This window comes from Aquarana catesbeiana, linkage group LG04, assembly GCF_042186555.1.
Source record: "Aquarana catesbeiana isolate 2022-GZ linkage group LG04, ASM4218655v1, whole genome shotgun sequence".
In the NCBI taxonomy this organism is placed as follows: domain Eukaryota; kingdom Metazoa; phylum Chordata; class Amphibia; order Anura; family Ranidae; genus Aquarana; species Aquarana catesbeiana.
This window is the reverse complement of record NC_133327.1, coordinates 433,429,493-433,447,870: the sequence shown is the minus strand read 5'-3', so window position 1 is coordinate 433,447,870 and position 18,378 is coordinate 433,429,493. Positions and strand designations below refer to the sequence as shown.

The following is an 18,378-nucleotide window of genomic DNA, read 5'->3' as shown; positions in this document are numbered from 1 at the left end:
TCATTGGTTTGTGCAAAAGTTATAGCGTCTACAAAATAGGGGATAGATTTATGGCATTTTTATTATTATTATTATTTTTTACTAGTAATAGCAGTGATCAGTGATTTTTAGCGGGACTGCGACATTGCGGCGGACAGATCGGACACCTAACTGACATTTTTGACACTTTTTTGGAAACCAGTGACATTATTACAGTGATCAGTGCTAAAAATATGCACTGACATTGTACTAATGGCACTGGTAGGGAAGAGGTTAACATCAGGGGCGATCAAGGGCTTAAATGTGTTCCCTGGGTGTGTTTACTAACTGTATGGAGGATGGGCTGCCTGGAACAACACACAGATCCGTCTTCCTACATAGCAGAAAGACAGGATCTCTGTGTCATCCCCTGACAGAACGGAGATCTGCCTTGTTTACTTTGGCAGATCCCCGTTCTGTCTCTGCAGGGAACAATCGCCGGCGGACATTGAGTCTGCCGGATCTGCTGATTGGCTCCCCCGCTGGGCAATAGGTGCGCGCCCACAGAAAGCTGTGTACAAGCCCGACGTACACCTACGGCAATTTGCACAGCCGAGCCAACCTGCCATAGTATAACTGCGGCAGCTGGTCGGCAAGTGGTTAAACAGTTAGAGTTTTTGGTAAGAGGAGAAAGGAGGAAACTGGGAAGGTGAAAAATAAGCAGATTAAATGTTAGCTTTAATGCAAACCTGTCACAAAGTTAAAGGGAAAGTCAGCATATCAACAGAAGATTAATGGTCCCTAAAAGATTGCTCTAAAGCGGTTGTAAACCGATGGACTTTTTTTTCTTCTTACCCTGCAAGGTAATGTCATAATGTGCTAGTATGCATCGCATACTAGCACATTATGTGAAACTTACTTTAAAACAAAGTACTTCCAGCGCTGAAACGTCAGCGCTGCAGCGGCTCCCATTTTCACCCGTCTTGCTTCCGGGTTTGCAGACTCTGGCTCTGTGACTGGCCGGAGCCGCGATGACGTATGCCTTATTATAGGTAAATGTTACTTATCGAACTTTACTTCCACTTTAATACTCTTATATGCATAGTTCATTAAAATCACCCAAAAAATTACTTATTTTTGGAAAGTTTCTTTGAGGTCACATGACTGCTAACGATTCATGTGTGGACAGAGATTTCCCTGGCACAGTGATGTCAGTGCAGGAAGAATGCCACCACCTCAGACTGCACTTCAAGGAGGAGAGGAGGACCCATGATTGGACAGCAGAGGCTGAGGAAGCAGGCAGAAATCAGTGAACATGCCCACTGGAAGAAACCTCCAATTTACCCAGCACTGATGAATAGTGTCCCAAAACCGCTGGGGGGATCAGCCATTTCTACATGCCTTTGACTCTCAAGCTGAAGAGCAAAACTCAAAATAAATAAAGCCAAATAAGGGGAAAATATGCAGTTAGTGCTAGTTCACACCAGACGCAGTTCTGTTCAGTTCTGTGCGCTTTTTTTCTGCACTAAAAATACATGCACAGTGTTTTCCATGTATTCCAATGGCTCTAGTTTACACCATGCAGTCAGTTTCTGGTTCAGAAAGTGACAGGAAACTGACTGCATGGTGTGAACTAGAGCCATTGGAATACATGGAAAACACTGCATGCATTTTGTGCAGAAAAAAAGTGCACGGAACTGAACAGAACTGCATCTGGTGTGAACTAGCACTAAATCTTTTATAAGAACATTCGTGCGTGATTCTCTTTAAAATTGCCTTCTAACTTCCAGTTGTTCACTCATGTATTCTTTGTTTGTTCTACTCCTTTTATGGCAAAAAGCATTTATGTATTGACTACTATACTGTATATGTAAAAAATGACTTTTTATAATAAATTGACGGGTAAAGCCACTATTATTTGCACTTCTTACTATGTAAGCAACTAATAAATAAAATATTGTAATTCTATAACTTCTCTTTAAAATCAAGCTTGTTACTTGGAAAGATTTAATCGGGTGGCTCCACTTTTATACAGTGTGACAACCTCTGTCTAGATATGATTTATCTAACCTCACCCTGATCCTTATTGTGCACATACTGGGAAATGTAACCAGTATTGTGTTATTTCATTATCGTTTGACCAGCTCCGTGGAAAAATAATATACTAATTAAATCCGGCAGCTACTATTGCCAATAACACTTTATCTGCATTATTTATATGCAGCAGTGCACGTAAAGCTCTTTATAATTGGCAGATATTTTATGGGTTAGGACCTGTGGTCATTTTCATAATGATCTCTGTAATTGCAAATGGTTAATGCATCTCTTTTTCAAAAATAAAATAATAATTTATACTTTTCATATCAAAGGAGAATTAAAACGCAAAATTACAAACCAGAGTTTATTTGGCCATTTTATGATTTATTACCCATAGAAGGCAGATTTTAAAGCAGGACATGGGGCAGAAAAGTTAAAGTGTATGTCTAGCCAAAAGTTTTTTTCTTAGTTTTGGATAAAGTGAGAAAGGGTTACTGCTATCTGGGCTCCATTGGAGAGATTTACCCTCACTTTCTGTCCTGCTGAAAATGTTTTACCAGACAGGAATTAATGGGAACTCTCCAACAACAACACGGCAGGCAGTAGAACTACTATATACATGTTTCACCTTCATTTTATAGTTATTTTTTTCTCCAGTCAGCCTGTGCCTATTATAAAACATATGTTATACCTTTTTTTATTATTATGCAGTATTACAAGGCAGTCTATTATTAATGTATAAACGTGGTTACACACATCAATATCCAATTATAGAATTTCCATTTAGATTTACCAACAGCTAATTAGTGTGAACACCAACCAACTTGGCTATAAATTAATTGATTAGGTAGGTTCTTACAATGCATTGGTGTTGGTAAATCTAAATGTAAAACTTGTAGCATGTGTTTGCTTCCCTGATCGTAATGGCACAGCAAGAAAGGATATATGATACAGTGGTATTAGCTTAGGGCTGAATCCCACCAAGGATTGCATAGGAACATGCTTTGCAATCCAGGTATAGTATGATTTCAGTCCATTCATTTGAATGGGCTGAAATCAGACCGGATAGTAGCAAAAGTAGTGCATGCACTTTACAATACGCAGAGCACTCTGTGCAGGTAAAGGCGATGTGTTTGCAACTTGCATTTGGGGTGTTTGTAGCATTGCACTGCCACCCGCTGCAGATTGCAAGTGCAGTGCGTTTTGAACGTGGTGTGGGAAACAACATGCAACATGGGTTTCCCATACCATGTTCTGGTGTGAACTGGCCCTAATGCCTCGTACACATGATCGGACTTTCCGACAACAAAATCCATGTTTTTTTTTCAGACGGATGTTGGCTCAAACTTGTCCTGCATACACACGGTCACACAAATTTTGTGCGACGGAAATACCGATGGAAAATGTCCGATGGAGCCTACACACGGTTGGAATTTCCGACAAAAGGCTCCCATCGAACATTTTCCGTCGGAAAATCCGACTGTGTGTACAGGGCATTAGAGATCTTACTGCAGATGAAGGTAAAGAAATATCTACTAAATTCTACACAGATTGGGAATGTTTGACCTACCTGTCAAACAGTGTATTTATATGAAGATACAGTTGTGTAATGTTTTATATAATATATTTTATAATAGTTCACAGGAAAGACATGCACTATAAACCAATGACAGTATCAATAATGAACATGTCTTATATGGACTTTCACAGCACTAAAAGCAGTGACGGTTGTTTAAATTAAATAAAGAGTAGTGACTACAACATTTTATTTTAGGTTTACTATAAATAGTGCTTTGGATATTGTATTGTAAAAAAGGTTCAATTCATATTTTTGGTGTGTATACAGAGCAGCACTGTCCAATACTGACAATTTATAGTTTACTTGTGGGTCTTGTGAGAGGGGGAACTGTTTGGAGGTCTTAATGGCCCTCTGCAATGGTACAGAGTACTTCAGTACTCTCCAAGTAAAGATCCTCCTTTTCAAATATTTACAATATATGTTTGTGCTTACCTAGCTCCTCCGCCTCTCCCCTCCATAATCTTTTATGTAGCAGCCAGGGGGAAGAAGTGAAGGAAATACTATAGGGTAACTATAAGTCAGCTGGGGCTGCTGACATCACATCAATGGTGATGACACCCAGCAGCCTTCTCAGGGCTGCACTAAGCAGGGTTTTATAGGTAAATAACGTGCATAAAATGTTAAATGCACATATGTACAGTATAGTCTTATGGGAAGGTTTTTGTTGATATGAATGGTCTGATGACAGGATCACTTTTAACAACTAGAAATGTCCTGTTACCTTACTGGTATTTGATGTAAATGTTCACTGGTCCGTTGTTGACTACCTGCTGAAACTCCTAGTTGTCTCATTGGGTTGATTTACTAATGTTCAGTTGCATGCTGCAAGTGCAGTTGCTTCAGAGCTTAGTAAATGTGGTGACATTCACTTTTCATAGAATACCCTATCAGATGCAAGAAAAAAAACAAGAAAAACATTTTTGCTTGTACATGATTGGATGATAGAAGTCAGCAGAGCTTCCCCTCAATTACTAAGCTCTTAAAAACTCAACCCCAGTGTCCGCAGCTTCAGTATTTTAGGAACTCTGACCTGTAGAGTTGGAGTTGATTTACTTAAAAAGTAATGAAGGCATTAGATTACCACGAAAATCTGGGAAATTGCATATTCAGAAGTAGAGACTAGCAGTGGCACCCTCATACTTTTTTACTGCAGTTATTCTTTGAAATAGAACTGAAGGCAAAACTTTTTTTTCGATAGAATAGTGGAGGGTTTTAAACCCCGTCAGTTTTTTTCCATCTGTGTCCTATTGGTGAGGTTTCCCTTCACTTCCTATCCCATAGCCTTAACAGGAAGTCAAAGGACATCCCTCCAAAGTGAGGGAAATCCCTGACTGTCACCAGAACTAGTGTCCCCATCGCAAGATTTTCCCTCTATTTCTGTTCTGGTGACATCCCAAAATTTGTGACGTTTTTCACTTTCAATGATAACAATCACTGGAACAAATAGCGCAAGTGAATCTTCCTAACTGGGGGCACAGATGACTATAAAAACCTGACAGTGATTCTAATCGCTTTCCATTCTATCCAAAGCTATAAAAAATAATTGTCTTCAGATATGCTTTAAGAATATAATGAACTCCTATAGAAAATGCCTTGTTTATAGAGTAATGCTGTAAAAGATGAGATCCCAGAAAATGAATTGCTGAATGGTTGGTGTGGGTTAATATACCCATACCCATTCAGGTGGCATGTTTTATTGTACCCTTTTATTTTATTTTTTTGCTCTGTGCATTTGCGTAAACTCAATAATGGGGTCTATTCACTCACATAAAAAAACAGGCCAGAGAGTACAAATCTTGCAGAATACCTATACACCTGAATTTGGTTCTTTGTATCTATTTTTACAGAATGTATTATTGTTTCAACTGTGAATATAACAAAATGATGTGGAATTTTGCAACTACTTTAGCTAATCTGTGGTAGAAGTGTTCTTATTTTGTCGCTGCCATTCAGTTTAGTAATCAGTGAATGTAAAAAAGTCTGTATGAAACTAGCAGTAATATAAGACAAATATCTTAACTATGTTAACTTCCTAGCTTTTTAGATTCAATGCAATGCTTTATATTTACTTGATTAGATGATTTTAAGCATTCTTTCAACTATATGCCCCGATCTTAAGAAAGGCATTTACAATTGACATACATAAATGATCTTACCAAGATACTGTATTTTATTATTTCAGGTCAATGTACGGGTGACCACCATGGACGCGGAGCTGGAATTTGCCATACAGCCCAACACTACTGGCAAACAGCTTTTTGATCAGGTAGGACTCAGTAATTGTACAGTAATGTATTCATTTACAGTAAAAAGTATATTGTGAACAGATTCTTTTTTTATAGTTATATTTCAAGGCTTTGTGCACACTAGCATTTTTTAAGCCCCTAAAAGCAGTTATTAGCATTTCTTTTCTGCTCCTAGAAGCTAAATAATGTTATCTTATATGTCCATGCACACTACTTTAGGTTAGTAGAGTTTTTTGAGCTTCAGCATCTAGGAACAGAAAAAAAAATGGTTTTGTAGAGTTTTTTTGAGCTTTTTTCCAGCAGAAATAAACACTAAACTCTCCTAAACGCTGTTAACCACTGCTAAGCACCAGTTTCCAGCATTTTTTTTCTTTAGCCAGTGGCCCGCCGACATCCTTAACAACAAGTCTATAGCTGGTTGTTAAGGAGCGGGTCGGGAAGCCGACCGCTGCGTCCTTAACAGCGTATGACTCATCAACTATAAACAGTTGTCGGGTCTGGTATGGATTTTAAGGTGAACCTCATACCAAGTGGAAACATTTTTTTGAAAAAAATGGCGTGGGGTCCCCCACAAAATTCATACCAGACCCTTATCCAAGCATGCTGCCTGGCAGCCAGGAAAGGGGAGGGACGAGCGAGCTAACCCCCCCCCCAATCATACCAGGCCACTTGCCCTCTACATGGGGACAGGGACCTCTTCCCCACAACCCTGGCTGGTGGTGGAAGGGGGCTTACAAGGGGGCGGTGCCACCAGGTCACTGCGCCGGGTGGCCCCATCCCTTAGCTATTCAAAAACTGTCAGATGGTGGAGCAGGCCTTTGGCAGAAGCGGAGCTTTTTTTTTTTTTTTCGGGTCAGCGGTGACAGCAAGCGTCGTGATTGGCGATGGATCTACACCGGTGAACATTGGTTTTGTCTTTTTAATAAAGGAATTGTCAAAAACTGTCTGTTTTATTTCTTTTTGACACTTTTTTTGGTGAATGAGTAGGGGTACACTGTACCCCATACTCAATCACAGCGAGGGGGGGCTGGGATCTGGGGCCCTCTTCTTAAAGGTTCAGATAAGCCCCCCCCCCCACAGACCCCCACAACCACCGGCCAGCATTGTTGGGAAGAGGCCTTTGTCCTCATCAACATGGGGAGAAGGTGCTTTGGTGCTACCCCAAAGCACCCTCTCCATGTTGAGGGCACTCACTTCCGAGTATAGATTTTTTTGGGGGGACCTTATGGCATTTTTTTTTCTTTTAATGTCGTGAGGTTTCCCTTAAAAATCCATACCAGGCAGCTGTTTTTTCTTATTTTTTTTATTGTTGAAAATTGTTTACATTCAGCTGTCAGTGGGGAACAACGCTGACAGCTGGTGAGTCATTCGTTGTTAAGGATGCGGCGGCTGGCTTCCTGGCTCGCTCTTTAACAACCAGCTATTCACTGGTTGTTAAGGACGCCGGCGGCCGCCCACACCTTGATGAAAACGCTATTGCACCTAAACACTTATAAACGCTCCTAAACGCTGCAAAAACACTGGCAAAAAAATGCTAAATATTAGTGTTTTTGTAATTGCATAAAGAATGACAATGCTTTTCAAGCTGTACCAATTAAACGTCTTACAATCATAGTACCATTTGTAAAGTGACTCCAGAGGTGCCGGCACATATCTGCAAGAGCTTCTAATGTCTCCACTCTACCTCAATGTCAAGCTGCTCTAATTGGGGCAAGATGTTATAACCGGCAGTGTCAAAAGTCGTCTGTGTCTTCTTACCTCCCACACTTTCTTACTGGCCTATGAGGCTGCCCATGGTGATGGATTGATAGAATGTTTGGGGGGGAAGAGAGACCAGCTTTAATACTAGCAGGAAGTATGAGAGCTTTGCTCAATCAGGGCAAATCGACTAAAGTAATACTTCCTATACCTTTGTTATTCTCCATCGCTTAAAATGTGGTAAACTACTGCATGTACTAAGTGTATAGGTTTAGATTTATTAAAAAGTGGAGCAAAATATATTAGGCCAAAGTGGAGTTGGAGATAATTCCTTGCTCCACTTTCACAATGTTTAAAAATTGGAATGTCGTTGGATGTTATGTGCAGCAGCTTCAGTTTTGCACATTTGTCTTTGCTCAGCTATTTTTGAAATGGCCCTGTGAAATCATGAATCAGTAAATCCATTAAAATGTAAAAAATACACAATTTTCTAGCCAATAAATGCAGCATTAAAGTGATTGAAACCTATCACCTTGTAGAACAACCCATTCAGTTTAAAATAGAAATGAAAGGCAAAACATTTGTGCATAGATATAAAAAACATTACAAATACCTTTTTTTTAAGTGATCACATTCCCTCTGTTCTCATAGTTACATAGTTACATGGTTAGTAAGGTTGAATAAAGACACCAGTCCATCCAGTTCAACCTGAGTGAGCACCCACAATTGTCCCCATCCCCGCACATTGCGTCCCATCAAGATGCCCATCCACCATATTATTATTTTTTTTATATATTTAGGATACCCATGTAGCGTCATCAATCTACGCAGCGATCCACACACACCCACACCAGTCTCCACCCCCAAGGGGTCTGCAATCCAAGGTCCCCAACCCACACCCATACACCAGGGCCAATTTTTGGACAGAAGCCAATAAACCTACCAACATGTCTTTGGAGCTGAGGAGAGAAGAAGCAACAGTACACTGATATTCCCAGTGAATGGCAAGGTTGATCGTTGGAGCATTGGAGGAGAGTACACTAAGTTCCCAGCAGTGCTAGAAAACTGACCATGCTGTGCTCTCATGCTTAGTGTGGTCAGTTTTTAATGGAAAAGCTGAGGGAGTGGCAGGAACACCAGGGATTTCACACAAAGGAACCAATACAAAGAGAACAAGATACTTTTTCATTCAAGTACATGGTACAGCAGGCACATATCAGGAATATGAAATGTTGGGTTCACATATTCTTTAACCCTTTCCAGACAGAGTATGCATCGCTTTTGGTTGCAAAAGTGAGATACTCTGGTTGGAACACACTGATTAAAAATCTCCCTATTGCATTCCTTCTTCATGATCCAGTATTATTATGAAGTAGGCACACATTGTGTACGGCTAATGAGCCATTGCAGCAGGAACAATAACATGCTGAGTGCTCATTTGCAAAGAATCTTGGTGTACCAAAAGTAATTGTTTTACATCTTTGGCTGAATTTCCTGTTCCAAACTATTTAAATTATGAGTGACTGAATGCCAGTTTGCATCACCCTTGTTGCCCCAGTTTTCCAAATGATCTTCAAACTACAAACAAACTAAGAAATGTTGAGCCAATTGTGCACTCAAATCCGTATTCCAAATTAGTAAAGGGTTTATTGCAGTGGTAGATACAATCACTGATTAAATAAAGATTACATTTGATTAACCCACATGGAAAAGAATTATGGGAACATTAAAGCTGACCCTAAATTAAAAAAACTCAAAGTCTTCTTATTTACTATGAGTCCCCATACCAAAAGACTACTATAAATAAACATTCTGTAGGGAAAAATGTTATTATAGATTTACTCTACATCTGGCTTTGGCCTACAGCATCTGGCAAAGGTAAAAGTCACACTCCTTTCAGTGAGATCCCAGGGAAGGCTGAGTGGCCCAAATCTCACGAAAATATGCTTCACTCTCCAAGTACAATCCTACTGTCTGTCTAAGAGGTCCCACTGTGCAAGTATGGCCTGCACTGAAGAATATTTCTGCTTGGATGAACAGAATGGAGGAATCTGGGGCTGGGTTCACTCATCTTTAGGGTGTACACTACAGATATTCAACAGATTTCTGTTTTAGGCCCAGTTCAAACTTATGCAGTTTGCTTTTAATCCATTTGTGCCGTGCATTTTGCATACTCATTTTTTGATGCGTTTTGCATTTTATGCTTTTTTGGGTGGGGGGCAATTTGTTGCCTGGATGTTGTCCAGATTAAAAAAACGCAAATTGCGCCATACTTTTTCTTTGCATTTAAAGTCCCTGACCCTTTCCAAAATTGCAGCGGCTGAAAAGAGCATAGATGTGAACATGTCCCATAAGAAACCATGTTAAATGAACTGTAGTGCGTTTCTGCAAAAAGCATGAAAACCACACATAGGTGTGAACCAGGCCTTAAATCACATTTATTCCTCCCTTTTATCTACAATCAAACAGACATCCCAGTTAATATAATATAATACAGTATTATTGGATCAGTCATAGCTATAAATATTGACCTTATTAAGCACAATATTGGGGGGAATTATTAAAAAGTTTCTGAGACAAGTTCTGTCTCAACTGATGCTATTGCTCATAGCAACAAGTCAGCTTTTCCCCCCCCCCCACACAACTTAGAAAAATAAAATGTAAAAGTTGATTGGCTGCACCCCAGATGATTCAATTACTAATTTCCCTCGAAGTGTTAAAATTATTCCAAACCTTTATTTAAAAAAAAAAAAAACTGTTGTACTTATCTGCTCTGTGCATCTGTGCAATGGTATTGAACAGAGCGGCCCCAAACCTCCTCTTCTGGGGTCCCCCACCAGCACAACTGGCTCCTTTTCTTTGGCGAGTTCCCCCATAGCAAGCCACTCAGCCTCCACACCCCCAACCCCCCCCCCCCATCACAGAATTTTATTGACACCAGCAGGAACCAATGACTCCTGCTGCTGCCTCTCTGACCTGTGAGGAGAGAGCAGAGAGAGACACTACTCTTCGGCACAGTGCTCGAGCGGGCTCACGTAAATATTTAGTTATCACAGAAAGTTTTTTACCTTACTGCAGAGAATGCATTAGGGTAAAAAAAACCTTAAGCCCCTAAAACCACTTTAACACAACCATACCCATGGGTTTGCTAAGTTCCAGCAATTACAGCTCTGATTTCTCCCTCACTGATTCAAAGTTGCTGGTGCCATCTAGGGCTGAAACAACTAATCGATTAATCGACAACTAATCGATTATGAAAATAATCGATTACTATTTTCATAATCGATTAATCGGCCAGTAACATAATGGGGTTAAAAAAATTAAATTGAGCCTTTTATAGTACAAAAAAGAGCAAATAATCGCTACTGTAAATGTTACTATCACCGTTCTACAGTAAAAAAAATGAACCCCTTACAATAGAGATTATTTGCTTTTTTTGTACTATAAAGGGCTAATTTTTGGTTTTTTTTTAACCCCATTATGTTACTAAACGTCTTAGACCTGGTTCACATCTATGTGTTTTTTGGTGCTTTTTGCAGAAACGGACTGCAGTTCATTTACATGGTTTCCTATGGGACACATTCACATCTATGCTTTTTTCCAGCCGCTGCGTATTTGGAAAGGGTCAGGGACTTTTTTTTATGCAAAACTGTGCTTTTTTGGTTCAATACACTTCAATGGAAAAGCTGCAGAAAAGCATGTAATGCGTTTTTGTAGCAATTTGTGTTTTTTAATCTGCCCAACAACAAATTGGCCATAAAATGCAAAAAAATGCAAATTGCAGCAAAATCACGTGAGCAAAAATCAAAATGCACAGCAAAAAGCACTACAGAAACATATCAAAAGCAAACTGCATAGGTGTGTACCGAGCCTTATGCTGGCCACAGGGATCAATTTTCAGACAAGAATATTCAGACGAAAAATCTTTGTACATTTGCTGAATGAAAGAATGTTTGAAATTTTTACTTGTTTTTAACATTGTTTTTAAAATGAACGAAAACCACATACACCGTCTGAAAATTCCTTTGACCAAGAAGTTTTCTAACATTTCCAAATTGTCACTGTGGTTGAAAATGAACGTCAATTTGACCCCACTAACGATTAGAAAATCGAACAAACGTTCTTAAAATGCCATTTTTTTTTTTTGAAGGAAGACATTGTTTAAAAAAAAAAAAATTGATCTCTGAGTCTGATGATATTTACCAGATTCACCCCTTTTTTAATAGTATATATCCTCTAATAGCATATACGGTATATCTCTCCTCTAATAGTATATACAGTATATCTCTTCTGTCTGTTATTCTCAGAGTGGATTAGATATGTTGCTCCCTAACCATATAGTTATTTATATTTACCACTGCAAAGAGATATTTAAGAATACATTGCCTTTTTTTTTAAAACTTTACAAATTAACTAAATTATGCACAACACTTTTTTTTTTTTTAAGCTTATCAACCGATTAATCGATTAATCGAAACAATAATCGGCCAACGAATCGATTATGAAAATAATCGTTAGTTGCAGCCCTAGTGCCATCTTTGGTGCAGTTTTTTCCACTGCTGGCTTCTTCCGTCTTTAGCCATGGGATGCCATTGATGATGCAACTTCCACACGTGTGCAATGGAGATCATCCTGCAACTATACTCTGCTCTTCAGCATCTTTCAAATGCAGAATGTGCGTTACACGTGCAAGGGGCCTTAACAGTACCATATAACTTTTTTACTTTTAAAAAAAAGAAAATGTTTGTTGTTAGTTTAAGCACAAATAACTCCAAGTAGATAACATGTTTAAATGTAGATGTTATGATCTTGTGATGGTTATTTACCCGGAACTATACTCCAGCAAAATAAGGCCAATGAGCATCCTCTCCGACTGCTGACATCTTCAGTCAGTCTTCTTTCAGCTTCCAGTCTTTGGCCATTTTAATTGGCCAGGCATGCAATTGGCACATGCACGCAAGTTCATTTATCTTGGCATATACAGTATAGCTGAGAACAAGCAGGTAAGGATACTTTAAGGCAGAAGACACATCTCTTCTGCATTAAAACTCCGGCCTGTTCCTAAATATATATTTATTGAGTAAAGTTCTACTGTAATCATTTGCTAAATGCATGACTTTTCCTCTACTTTCTTATTAATATTTGAGGGATGTATGGCCACCTGCATGTTCCAGTAGCTGCATTGTGTTTAAATCCCCCGAGGCTTCTAGTCACTAAGTCTGCTTCATTAATTTAGCAGCTGCCATCCCGTGTAACAAGTTTACATAGTATAAAAACTGATAATTATATACACAGTACATTCACATTTACACGCATAGGAACACACGTCTGTATGTGTGCTGTCTGCTCAAAACATAAAAGGCCATCAGTAAACAGATACTATTTGTATTGTCATAATGTCTGAAACACATAGGGGGTTATTTACTAAAGGAAAATCCACTTTGCACTGAAAGTGCACTTGGAAGTAAAGTCACTGTAGATCCGAGGGGGACACTCAAGGAAAATAAAAAACAGCATTTTAGCTTACACATGATTGAATGATAAAATCAGCAGAGCTTCCCCTCATTTCAGATCTACCCCTTAGATTTAGAGTGACTGCTCTTCCAAGTGCACTTGTAGTGCAAAGTGGATTTGCCTTTCGTAAATAACCCCCCATAATAATACCTGTACTTTTACATTTTAGTACGATATTTACATAATACTTTGTAGCGAGTGTTGGTAGGTGTGTGTGTGCTAATTAATGTCAATATATTTCAAATCAGAGATTTCATCAATATGTTTTTTGTATGAAAAACATTCAGTACTAAAATATAAAATTTTGCAAATTTGACACGTGTTACTAAAACTGTACATACCATCACAAATACTATATGTATCCAGGTGAATTATACCTTGTATTTTTCCGGAGAAATTGGGCTTTCTTTTGGTAGTAACGGATATCATTTTTTAAATTTAGCTGTATATTTCTTGCTCCTACCATAACCTACCACCAAAGAACAACCAAAAATAAATTATTCTACTCCTGACAATCGCAGCAAATCCACATACAGTATAGTATGTGTATGTTATTTGTACCCTTAGTACAACCCAGAAACATTGGTGTGCATTTTGCCTTTTGTATCCTGACCAAAACAGACTGACACTGATACTAGTTTAAAAAATGTTTTTTTTTTTTTTTTTTTTAATTCTACATACATTTTACATTGACCTTGACCATTGAACCTGTAATTGACTCCAACTCTGATTAGTTTTATTTTTTATATTATTTATTTATTACACACACTTTTGTTTATTTAAATTGTTCTCCTCTAGCAAAGAGAGAAAGATACAACGTTGCTTTTTCTCCATTCAGAAGAGAAAGCATACACAGGTGCAGGCGAAAGGCTGAGTTCACACTGGCATTAAGAGCAGGCGTTTGAGAGGTATTAAAGAGGCCCCTCAAACACCTATGCACAAGATACAATAGACAGCACATTGTGCTCTTCACACTAAGTGTTAGCATCGCGGCGCTTCAAAATTGAAGCCTCATGTCAAGTCAGGAGGCGTTTGAAGCCTTTCAACGCCTCCCATTCAAGTCTATAGTAACACCTCGCAAATGCTCTGGCAGGCAGTTACAGGGCGGTTGCGGGGCATTAAGATTAGTTCATGTACTGTAATGGAATAGGCATTTGTGGAGTAGTTTTAACTCTCATCAAATGCTTCAAAACTGCCCATAGGGTGTTTGGGGACCATTTTTAACTCATTAAAGCTTGTAAAAGGCTTGTCTAATGTTCATACTAAAGCTCATTGACACCTGTCTGACGCCCATACTAATGCCATACAAATGCTATAGGAGCGTTTGTTGAGTGTTAGAAATTTAGTCAAGTGTGAACAAGCCCTTGCAGTGATTGATCACTGCGTTAGCCAATCTGGCTATCGCATCAATCAGGTGATCGGGAACTGGGTTTTCTGGTTCCCAATCCTTAGTACAGGACCAGGGGGTCTGGGTGGGAGCACGCTGTGCAGTGCACTCCCAACACAAAGACATATACACATTTATGCAGCCTTTATGGAAGAAGACCCCCTTCAGCGAGGCCACATATACATTATGTGTACATGAGGCGGGAAGGGATTAATCATAGTGCATATGTATACTCATATTTACTACTTCCAACAAGCTGGTGACACTCTTGAGGTTTTGCTGCTGCTCTAATAAGCTACAATTTTGCTGTGCCCTGAATTACCTAAATTATATGGTTTGTTTTTTAATGAAACAAAAAATGTACACAACTAATGAGAAAATTATATGACAAGGTCAATTGATAAACTTGTGATTACAAACTATAACTTGCACGCTTCTTCATTTTCAATTAGAAGTATTAAACATCTCAAAATCATCCCAAAATATCACTCGTAAAGAATATAACTATTAGTATGCTTTAAATTTGTAAAGCCCAAAAAGTTTACACTCCATGGAAAATATTGACCAGTGAGATCCTGCTGTATTCTGCAGATAGTTGAACTGTTAATATGATGGGCTATCTTTCCTCCATTCATAATACAAGCGCAACATCTAGGAGAGGGCTAGAAGGCAACACTTCACTAGTAGTCTTGGGTGGTAGCAATTGCAGAGACTGCTCTAAGCATAACAGCAGATATGAAACAGTATAAAAGCAGTAATTCTGTGGGAATTTTTTTTTTTTTTTTTTTTATCATTCACTTCCCTATCCAATACCGAAAAAAAAAAAAAGTTTTAGCTATACATTAACTTTATCTCCTTATTTGCATTATTTAGTCTCGCTGGGCTGGTATCCTCTGCTCTGAATAGTTCTTGTGCCCAAAGGAATAGCCCCAGAAACCTTGGTGACAGAATCTTCCCTTAGCATTGATGGTTTATTTTTGTTAGAAAAATGTTCAGAATAATCAAGTTTTATACTGTCTGTCTGAGTAAGAGATTAATATTTTGATACCTTTTACTAAAATTTTGATTTTTTTTTTCCATTGCATTGCTTTGCATACTTCTATCAATTATTAACAAGTACTTTGTGGTTTTAGGTGGTTAAGACGGTGGGACTTCGTGAGGTGTGGTACTTTGGACTGCAATACATGGATACTAAGGGTTTTCCGACTTGGTTGAAACTTGATAAAAAGGTAAGTTTGCCATTTAGTAGTAGGAGTCCAGAAGTCATACCTAAATTCCAGAGATGGCTAATGGTTCTTCACCTATAATCACACTGTGACTATTTAACCAGTGCAAACAATGTGTTACAAAGTGTTATCTCAAAGAGCAGCCTATGTTACTGAGATTCTGCATTTCGGAATAGAGCACAGTCTGGCAGTTAGTAAATTGAGACAGAAATGCATTAAGATGTTAGTTTGTAGAAATGTTGCCAGTGCCAATTGGTTTAGCCTGGGTTCACACTATTGCGAATTGGATGTGGATTTCCCCGCATCCAATTCTCATGTCCGGAGACTGTGACCGGCTCTCAATGGAGCTGGTTCACACAGCTCCAGGGCAGCTGCAGTGCGAATTGCACAGGAGTCCTGTGCGTCTTCTGGTATGTTTCAGGTTTGAATTCAGCCAAAAAGTTGGACCTAAATCGGTCACCTGAAATGGTGAACAGGGCCGCACCGGACCCCTGCTGTGAGCCGCTCCGCGCGGAGATGTGAACCCACCTTAAGGTATAGTGGAAGCTAGATATAACTCCACTTCCACTACTGATAGTACCTTTGTCCTCTGCAGGGCATGTTGCCATTATGGATTACTTTTACAAAAGCTAAGTCTCATTCCCAGCAGCATGGCCTGGCTCTGTATTAGTTTCCATATTTCCTGTAAAACAATTTGCTCCAGACCACCACAAGATGGAACTAATTGGAGATAGGAAACCACTTTGGATTGGCCTGAAAGACCAGTCTGTCTCCCTGGAGCAAATTTTTCAGAGCATAGCAAGAAGTACTCAGAGCCTGTAGCTTCCATGCAGTTTTGTTGTAAAGAAGTATTATATTCAGTAAGGATAATACATTATATTGACATTTTTTGAGATGAGGCTGGGATAAGTAAGGTTACATGCACACATTCTCCCGTGCAGCATAAAAAGGTGCCTGGGATGTCATGGAGCTGCGTACAGCCGACCAAAGACATGAATGGGTGATGGCGACTGTGCACAGCTATGTGCTGCTATTTGCATAGAGTAGCACAGATGCAATGCCCTGAACGCACACTACCTTCAATTGCAACATTAAGCTTGTGCGCACGTGCTGATCTACACAAATAGTAGCTGCAGCTGCCTTGACCCATTCATGTCTATGGGCAGCTGTACGCAGCTCTATGACATCCCAGGCACCTTTTTATGCTGTATGCAGCTTCCTGGGCACCAAAAATATGCACTGCACAGGCAAATGCACCAACTTGCATGTAGCCTTACTTGTCCCAGCCTCCTGGGACAAAAATGGCAATATTATGTGTTACCTTTACTGAAAATAATTCAAAACTGCATGTAGTGAGCAAAGGTCGTTCTCTGCAGTATACTTTCAGGGGGCATTCCTTTCTACTCAGGATGTGAGTAGAACTTAGCCCTGATTCACATATATGAGGTGCAGGAAACGCAGCGAATCCTAAACTTTTCCCGTACCACATTAAAATCACACTCCATTCATGCGATCTGCCACCGGTGCCAATGTTAAATTAATGACACCCGAAAACAGTTTGCAAAATGCAGTGCGATTGCAAGAATCGGATCACATAGGTGTACACCTGTTCACCCATGCGATATGATTCCAGTGCAGCTAAAAATTAAATGCCTGCACCTTATTCGTGCTGTGCGGTGCAAATTGAGCTCATACAAATGAATAGGCTCAAATCACACTGCAAAGAATCACATGTGATTTGAATAGGAATGAAGTGCAATCCCTATCTGAATCACATGCAGTGTCCCACACTGCACAAGTGTGAACCCAGGCTTATTGAGCAGTTTGATTTTGCCTAACTCCTGGAATTGGCCATTAAGAGGTGTCTCAGCATATGCTTACAGTCCTCTGACAAATAATGCTTTGCCTTAGGGCCAACAAAGGCCAACCTGTAGAGACCAGTCACCAACTCACATGACTGCTGATACCATCAGTCATGTCACAAATGTTTTTTTATTTTTATTCATTTCACCACTAAGTACTGCTGGTATTCTTTATATATATAATATATATGTATGGCCAAAGCTTTTTTTTTTACATTTTGGATAGAATAGGGGAGGGTTTATACCCCCACTATTTTTTGTGCACTATCGAGGACATTTAGAGGCAAAATTAACATCTTAGACATTTGCCCCCATTAAAAGATTTCCCATTACCTTTTGTTCAATGAACAACTGTAAAATTTTGGATTTTATTTCACTTCACACCTAACTATGCAGAAGTTATAATTATATTTTTTACAGCACTGTAGCTGATGAGGCCAGTAAATATGACTCATTTTTTCCGTGTTTTATTATACACTGTTACTGGTTATTCTACTCTATATACAATGATGCTAAAAGTCACATGAGCTATCCTAGAAAGAAAACAATGCAACAACACATTTTTAAATACCAGATGTCACACTTCCCAGGATTAAAAAATGTTGTAATCACAATAATAAACACATCAGCACACATCATTAATGCCTCCTATGTAGACAGCCATCTCCGCACACTAATAATAGACGAAATATTGTGATAGATAAAAATCAGTTAGAGAAAGTGTACATTTGGACCATAGCAACCAGATATCACTGTCATTTTCAACATCTTCTATATAGATGACAGTTGTAGATAGGTTGCTGTGGGCTAAACAGACATTTTCATTGGGACCCACAATAAGTTAGTGTGCTGCTTAGGCTCAGTCAATACG

At 39.1% G+C, this 18,378-nt stretch overlaps 1 protein-coding gene across 1 annotated transcript in view; it reads left to right on the top strand.

The window, feature by feature from the left end:
- Positions 1-18,378, top strand: part of EZR (ezrin) — a 120,229-nt gene that overhangs the window by 60,472 nt on the left and 41,379 nt on the right. Inside the window, exons 3-4 of the mRNA XM_073627405.1 lie at positions 5,757-5,840; positions 15,553-15,648. Of these exons, the coding sequence (XP_073483506.1) occupies positions 5,757-5,840; positions 15,553-15,648 (180 nt within the window). The remainder of the gene's footprint in view (positions 1-5,756; positions 5,841-15,552; positions 15,649-18,378) is intronic.